Below are 7524 nucleotides of genomic sequence, written 5' to 3'. Positions count from 1 at the left end.
TATATATATATATATATATATATACACACATGTATATGTTTATGTGTGTGTGTGTGTGTGTGTGTGTGTGTATGAGTGTCTCTGAAAGCGCGTGGCATAGTGGTTAAGGTGTTCCATTCCCGATTGCCCGATCGTGGGGTCGATTCCTAGACCGGACAGTGTGTTGTGTTATTGAGGAAAGCCCTTCATATCATGCATGTTGCTGCAGTACATTCAGCTGTAAATGGTCTTCGGAACAGACCAGTGGCTGATTGTCTTTGACCGTTAGGCTTTCCTCGAGAAACGGGTAACCCTGCGACTGAGTAGCCCTCCGATTACGGTGAATGTTGGACAGCTCACTTAGCCAACCGGATATTGTCTCTTTTCAGTCCTCTCAGTCGAGTCTATTACACAACCACTTTCGTCATACCCCCACTCTAGATACAGTAAAACTTCTTGCCATTCATGGCTTAAGTGAGGTGGTAGCTTCTACGGGTGAACTCTAAGATGGACTCGGTCGATAGTCTGATCGTCCTACATGCCGCAACTGCTGTTTGACAAATCTGAAGTCAGAAATGCTTCTTATGTGTGCATCTTAGACAGTCGCAGCTGACAGTACTTCTGTACTTGTAGAAATTGTCTCAAACCGGCAATGTACCCCACCCTACCACCGTAGTAGTTCTGTTAGGTGAAAAATTTTAGGGAATTATTCATAGTCCCAGGCCCAAAGTATTCGGAATAGACCAGTAGCTGATTCTCTTTGCCGCTAAGAGGTCCCCTGAGAACGTCATCGCTGTCTCCCCATCTTCTATAGACTGCTGAAACTAAAGTTTTAGTGGGTTCATTACCCGATTGATAGAGGACTGTGAGCGCCTGATAACATTCTAGATACCATACAGCGTGTCTTGACCCAGGATGGTAACTTTCAAAAAGACGAACTGATTTTTTTTTATTGACCATAAGGATTATAGATGCTGGAGATAGTGTAATGGCAAAATACAAAAGAAACAAGCAACCAGCATGTGCTTAGGACATAAGAAAAGTGGGTACCACAGAAATGGTAGATGGCTTACGGCACAAAAAAATCACTTTAAACTTGCTGAAATACTATTCGAAGTAGTTTATATGATTGGAAATATAATTTCAGTGTTCATGGTGTTATAGTGAGAAACTGATCAAAGACTTTCCAATTAAAAAAAGTAGGAGAAAACTTTTCAAATATAAATAAAGTGGAAGTATACAAAAATTAAAATTATTTTCCATTTTACTGTTCATTTTGTTACATTTTAATAAAATAAAAATTCATTTGATGGTCTATTATAATTTATATTTTTGAATTACATTTATATGGGGCCACCAAAATCTTTTAAGTGCTGAGCCCCCCCCCCCACCTTAGGTCAAAATCTCGCCCTGCAAGCAACAGTAGGAGATGTACATCGAATAAAATTACATCAACAGCGTCATTAATACATTAATAAAAACTTGCAAATAGCTTGCTTGTTCAAGTGCTATTAATCGAAAGCTTCGCATACAAGATACCAGTAAGATCCAAGGGGTTATTAGGAGTTATTAAGGACGTTCTTCTTGACGGCTTCTCTGTGCCTCATTGATGTGCATCCCTGTCTACCGGATCGCCCAACTAGTATTCGATCTTAATTCCTTCATCTCGGGATCGTCAACATCATTCAAATTGTGGTGTCTTGCCGGTACCTGACTCACACCTATACATCATATAACATGATTAATGATTAAAATAGATATTAAACAGCCGCAATGGAGGACAAGCACATGAGATGTTTCGGAGCATCTGACACACAACCGTAGATTAACATGGGTCAACGAGCTTCTACATGTCGCTCGATCTGCTAGAAATAACAGCTAAATTTCTTAAACTATCTGTCTACCGCCTGGATATAAGAAAGAATACATTTGATAATGTGGCTCGTCTTACATATTCTTAGGAAGATATGATGGTCATAACGACTGGAAGAGTTTTGATCTTATGCCTGTTCAGTCGGGGTTAATCTGGGACTAAACAAGAACAAGAACAACAACAACAACAACAACAACAACAACAACAACAACAACAACAACAACAACAACATACCAAAGGCATTTGGCATCACTCAGTTCTTCGAGCCAATTTGCAATCGTAAAATTAGAACAGGCCCACTTAACGGGGTCAGTTTTGTCATTCTTTTCTATTTTTTATAAAAATTTTCTGCGGGATAGTCTTTCTCTGTCTTTCCTCACTTTTCTCTTCACGTGGTGCTACCCGAAGCCAAACCTTTCAAACTAAACTTTCGTCAATGAAGATTTGGCTTGAAAGGAAAATCTCCATCTTCAAACTTATCAAATGAGTTAACTACCAGGAAGCAAACTGTCTACTTTCCCCACATCAAAATGAAAGCGGTGGTTCGATCAACACGATGGAGTTGGGTGATAACTGGATCCGTCTGCACATGATAGTTGTCCTTCAACAAACCGACAGTCAGGAATGAACAAACACTACAGAGTGCGTGCCAGACATGTTCGCTTGTTACAGGCTTCAACACTGCCATACCTGTTTATCAAAGGCGACGAGCTGGCAGAAACGTTAGCACGCCGGGCGAAATGCTTAGCGTTGTTTCGTCTGCCGTTACGTTCTGAGTTCAAATTCCGCCGAGGTCGACTTTGCCTTTCATCCTTTCGGGGTCGATAAATTAAGTACCAGTTACGCATTGGGGTCGATGTAATCGACTTAATCCCTTTGTCTGTCCTTGTTTGTCCCCTCTATGTTTAGCCCCTTGTGGGCAATAAAGAAATAAGATACCTGTTTATCAAGAATAACCTTAGAAATTTTGAACTGTCAGGCCAAGGACTTTGGTAAATTGTCCATAACCTCCAACCTGAAAATCTTCCAGAAGTGACTTAAGATTTAGACTGTCTTCATCGATACTCAGAGTCAGTCCCATACCATCGTCGCTTAAAATCTCTCCAAACTCTCTACAGAATTAAAGGATCGACTTTCCCTTGACCTTGTCACTCAGCTGGTAGAGTGCAGTGAAATCTCGGTGAATCTCGAAGGTCAAACGATAATAATAATTATAACCCTTTCTACTAAAGGTACAAAACCTGAAATTCGCGGGAAGGGGACTAGTCGATTACATCGACCCCAGTGATTCACTGGTACTTAATTCATAAGGAAGGTAAAGTCGACCTTGGCGGAATTTAAACTCGGAACGTAAAGACAAACGAAACGCCACCAAGCATTTTGCTCGGCGTGCTAAAGAGTCTGCCAGCTCACTGCTTTGAAGATGATGATAGCAATAATAATAATAATAATAATAATAATAATAATAATAATAATAATGATAATGATAATAATAATAATAATAATAATAATAATAATAATAATCTTTTACTCTTTTACTTGTTTCAGTCATTTGACTGCTGCCATGCTGGAGCACCGCCTTTAGTCGAGCAAATCGACCCCAGGACTTATTCTTTGTAAGCCTAGTACTTATTCTATCGGTCTCTTTTGCCGAACCACTATATTACGGGGACGTAAACACACCACCATCGGTTGTCAAGCGATGTTGGGGGGACAAGCAGATACACAAACATATCCACACACATACATATATATATATATATATATATACGACGGGCTTCTTTCAGTTTCCGTCTACCAAATTCACTCACAATGCTTTGGTCGGCCCGAGGCTATAGTAGAAGACACTAGCCTAAGATGCTACGCAGTGGGACTGAACCCGGAACCATGTGGTTGCTAAGCAAGCTACTTACCACTCAGTCACTCCTGCGCCTATAATAATAATAATAATAATAATAATAATAATAACTAACTAACTATTATTATTATTATTATAATTATTATTATTATCATTTCAAATTTTAGCACAAGGCTAGCAATTTCGGAGTAGGGGGAGTGTTCAACTGGTATTTGTTTTATAGACCTCTAAAGGATGAAAGGTAAAGTTGACCTTGGCAGAATTTGAACACAACGTAATGACGAACGAAATGTCGCTAAGCAGTGTGTCCAACACGGTAACGATTCTGCCAGCTCGCCGCTCTAATAGTTTCAAATTTCGGCACAAGACCAACCTTTCAGGGGAGGAGTTATAAAAATTTGCTACAAATTTCAGGTGAAAGGGTTACTCGATCAAATCGGTCCCAGAACTTCGCTTGTGTTTTATCTTATCGATTCTAGAAGGATGGAAAATAAACATGGACTCGGTAGTATTTGAACTCAAAATGTAAAAGACAGACAGAAGAACTACCGCGCCGTATTTCGTCCGACGCTGTAACGTAATATTGGCACAAGGACAGAAATTCGGAGATGAGGGTCATTGGGGAAACAAATTGACCTCGTTGCTCGTCTGGTAATTATATTTTCGCTTTCGTTCCGGGAAAGGATAAGCAAAACAGACATGGCCGTTTGGCTCATAAGCTTGCTTTGCAGCCACGTCGTTTCGGGTTCAGTCCCACTGCGAGGCACTTTGGACAAGTGTCTTCCATTAGAGCTCCGTGCTGACCAATGCCTTGTGAGTGAATTTGGTAGACGGAAACTGTATTGAAGCCTGTCGTGTGTGTATGTGTGTCTATATATATATTTATATATCAAAAAGATGTATTATAATATTATTCCACATGTACAAAAGCAGCCATACCAACATTCCAACATCCCTCCATCATCAGCTGCCCCACGGATATCATTATGGTTTCGACACCTGGGCAGTACCATTCAATCCGGCGGTTCAACAGCACTAAAAGAGGTGTTGTTTGGGAACAAACATACCAAAGAAACCACAACTTTCAAACACATTTACACTATGTACAACAATATCGGTAACTAAATTCAACAAGTAAATCTATAAGTAACCAACTCCTAAATATGTAACTAAACAGCGACGGAACCTTTAAGTCATGCAAAAGTATTCCCTGCAATCTTCCGTAGAATAAGGTAAAAGTTAAAGCTTAATAACCACATTCATTCAATCTAAATATGGGCAGGATTAAACACTAACTTTGAAATTAAACTACAATATATATATATATTGCTTCCCAAGTACATGGTTCGGGGTTCAATTCCTCTGTGTGACACCTTGGGCAAATGTCTTCTACTATAGCTTAGGGCCGACCAAAAGCCTTGTGAGTGGATTAGGTAGACGGAAACTGAAAGAAGCCTGTCGTATATATATATTTATATATTTATGTGTCTTTGAGTCTGTTCTCCTCCCCCTTTCCATCGCTTGACAACCGATGTTGGTGTGTTTACGTTCTCGTAACATTAGCGGTTCGGCAGAAGAGACCGATAGAATAAGTACTCGGCTTACAAAGACTAAGTCCTGGGGTCGATTTCTTCGACTAAAAGGCGGTGTTCCAGTATGACCCCAGTCAAATGACTGAAACAAGTAAAAGAATAAAAAAATATATTTATATATTTATGTGTGTGTGTGTGTGTGTATTTATTTATGCTTGTTTTTGCGTTTGCCACCCCATCCACCTCCGTTTGACAGCCGGTGCTGGTTTGTTTACATCGCTGCAACTTAGCAGTTCAGCAATAGCAGGCTGATAAAATAAGTGTCAGACTTCAAAAAACAAAAAACAAAAAAAAGCTCAACATGTACTGGGGTCAATTTGTTCGACTAAAAACCCTTCAAGGCGGTGCTCCGGCATGGCCGCAGTCCAATGACTGAAAGAAGTAAACGATATAAGCTATAAGATATATTTGTCATTATACATAATTATACATTATATATTATTATAATATCATAATAAATAATGATATTAATTGTATACTACAAACAGGTAAAAATAACAATAATTATAATAAGATTTTGTTATTGATGTTTCGTTTGGTGTTGAAGTTTAGCGTACATACCTGGTTTGCCACTGGCATTTCGTTACTTTCGTTAATCTGTTGTTGATGAATGAGTTGGTAGATTCCAAAGAAAGAAACTGGAGTTGTGTGTCTGGTGAAGTCGTTGATTTTTATGTTGTCCGGTTAACCTTAGCGAGAAGAAAAAAGTTGTTGGAAAACAACGGCAAATAAACAGCGGCAATGACAAAAAAGAAAAAAAAAGAGAAGAAATGACAATAATGAAAATGAAAATAAAGAATAAACAATAACGTGAATAAAAGTAAGGAAAATATATATGTATATGTATGTATGTACGAAAACAAAAATATAAATAATGTAAATTTTCAAAGAAAAATAAGTAAAAAGAAATGATTTTCAATAGCAAAGTCATAAAAAGAAAGAAAATTAGAAAGAGACCAATAGCAACAGAGAAAAGAAAAATAAAGAAAGATATTGAGAGAGGGGGAGGAAGAGGGAGAGAGAGACAGAGAGAAAGAGTGAGGGAGGGAGAGAGAATAGAGGGAGGGAGAGAGAATAGAGGGAGGGAGAGAGAATAGAGGGAGGGAGAGAGAATAGAGGGAGGGAGATAAAGGTAGAAGGAGGGAGAGGGAGGGTGTGGAAGAGGGAGGGAGAGATGAAGGGTGGGAGAAAGAAAGTGAAAGTGGCAGGAGAGAATATGTGTATAGACAGGTGTGTGTGTGTGTGTGTGTGTGTTTGTCTATGTATGTGTGTGTGTGTAAATAAGTTGACAGATAAAGATATTGATACGGTGTGACTGAAGTTGTATGTGTGCGAATGTAAATATGCGTGTGCGAGTATGTGACTGTGTGTGTGTTTGCGCATGTATATGTGTGTGTGTGTGTGTGTGCGCACCTGTAACAGTGCTTGAGTGAGTGTTTGCGTGTTTATGTGTGTGCGCGTGTGTATGTGTGACATTGTGCACGTGTGTCAGTTCTTGAGTTTATTCATGAGTGTAATTGTGTGCGTGCGTGTGTGTGTGATTGTATGAGAGTGTGTACGTGTGAGGGCGTGTGTACGTTAGTGTGTACGTGTGAGAGTGTGTGTAAGAGTGTACGTGAGGGTGTATGTGTGGTGATCTGTATGTGAGTGTGGGAGTGTGTGTATGTGAGGTTGTGTGATCGGCGCCGCTCCTCGCTGGATAAATGTAAATGGACTAAACTGCTGTTTATTGCCTATTCAAATATAAAGTATTTACAAAGTAATCTATTATCTCAACACACACACACAGATATATATATACATATACATATACATACACACACACACACACACACGCTCGGAGCCACGCCCCACATTTACATGTCTACACATAACCGGAGCATATGCAAAAATACACACAACAAACATGGACACATGCTCACGTACACATACACCCAAACACACACATACACACGCAATTACATCTATCTATCTATCTATCTATCTATCTATCTATCTATCTATTCTTTTATTGTTTTATTTGTTTCAGTCATTTGACTGCGGCCATGCAGGAGCACCGCCTTTAGTTGAACAAATCAACCCCAGGACTTATTCTTTGTAAGCCTAGTACTTACTCTACCGGGTCTTTAGACGAACCGCTATGTTAACACACCAGCATCGGTTGTCAAGCGATGGTGGAAGGGGACAAACACAGACACATACATACATATATACATCTATAT

The 7524-nt window shown here is 39.4% G+C and overlaps 1 protein-coding gene across 1 annotated transcript in view; it reads right to left on the bottom strand.

Moving 5' to 3' along the window:
• The window catches only part of LOC106869737 (transcription factor ETV6), a 48325-nt gene extending 42160 nt beyond the window's left edge, over positions 1 to 6165 (bottom strand). The window contains exon 1 of the mRNA XM_052969120.1: positions 5864 to 6165. Coding sequence (XP_052825080.1) covers positions 5864 to 5881 — 18 coding nt within the window. The 5' untranslated portion in view covers positions 5882 to 6165. The remainder of the gene's footprint in view (positions 1 to 5863) is intronic.
• Positions 6166 to 7524: the final 1359 nt, after the last annotated feature.

Source organism: Octopus bimaculoides, chromosome 7, assembly GCF_001194135.2.
Source record: "Octopus bimaculoides isolate UCB-OBI-ISO-001 chromosome 7, ASM119413v2, whole genome shotgun sequence".
Lineage (NCBI taxonomy): Eukaryota > Metazoa > Mollusca > Cephalopoda > Octopoda > Octopodidae > Octopus > Octopus bimaculoides.
The sequence above is the reverse complement of the archived record's forward strand: the minus strand, read 5'-3'. Positions and strand labels throughout refer to the sequence as shown.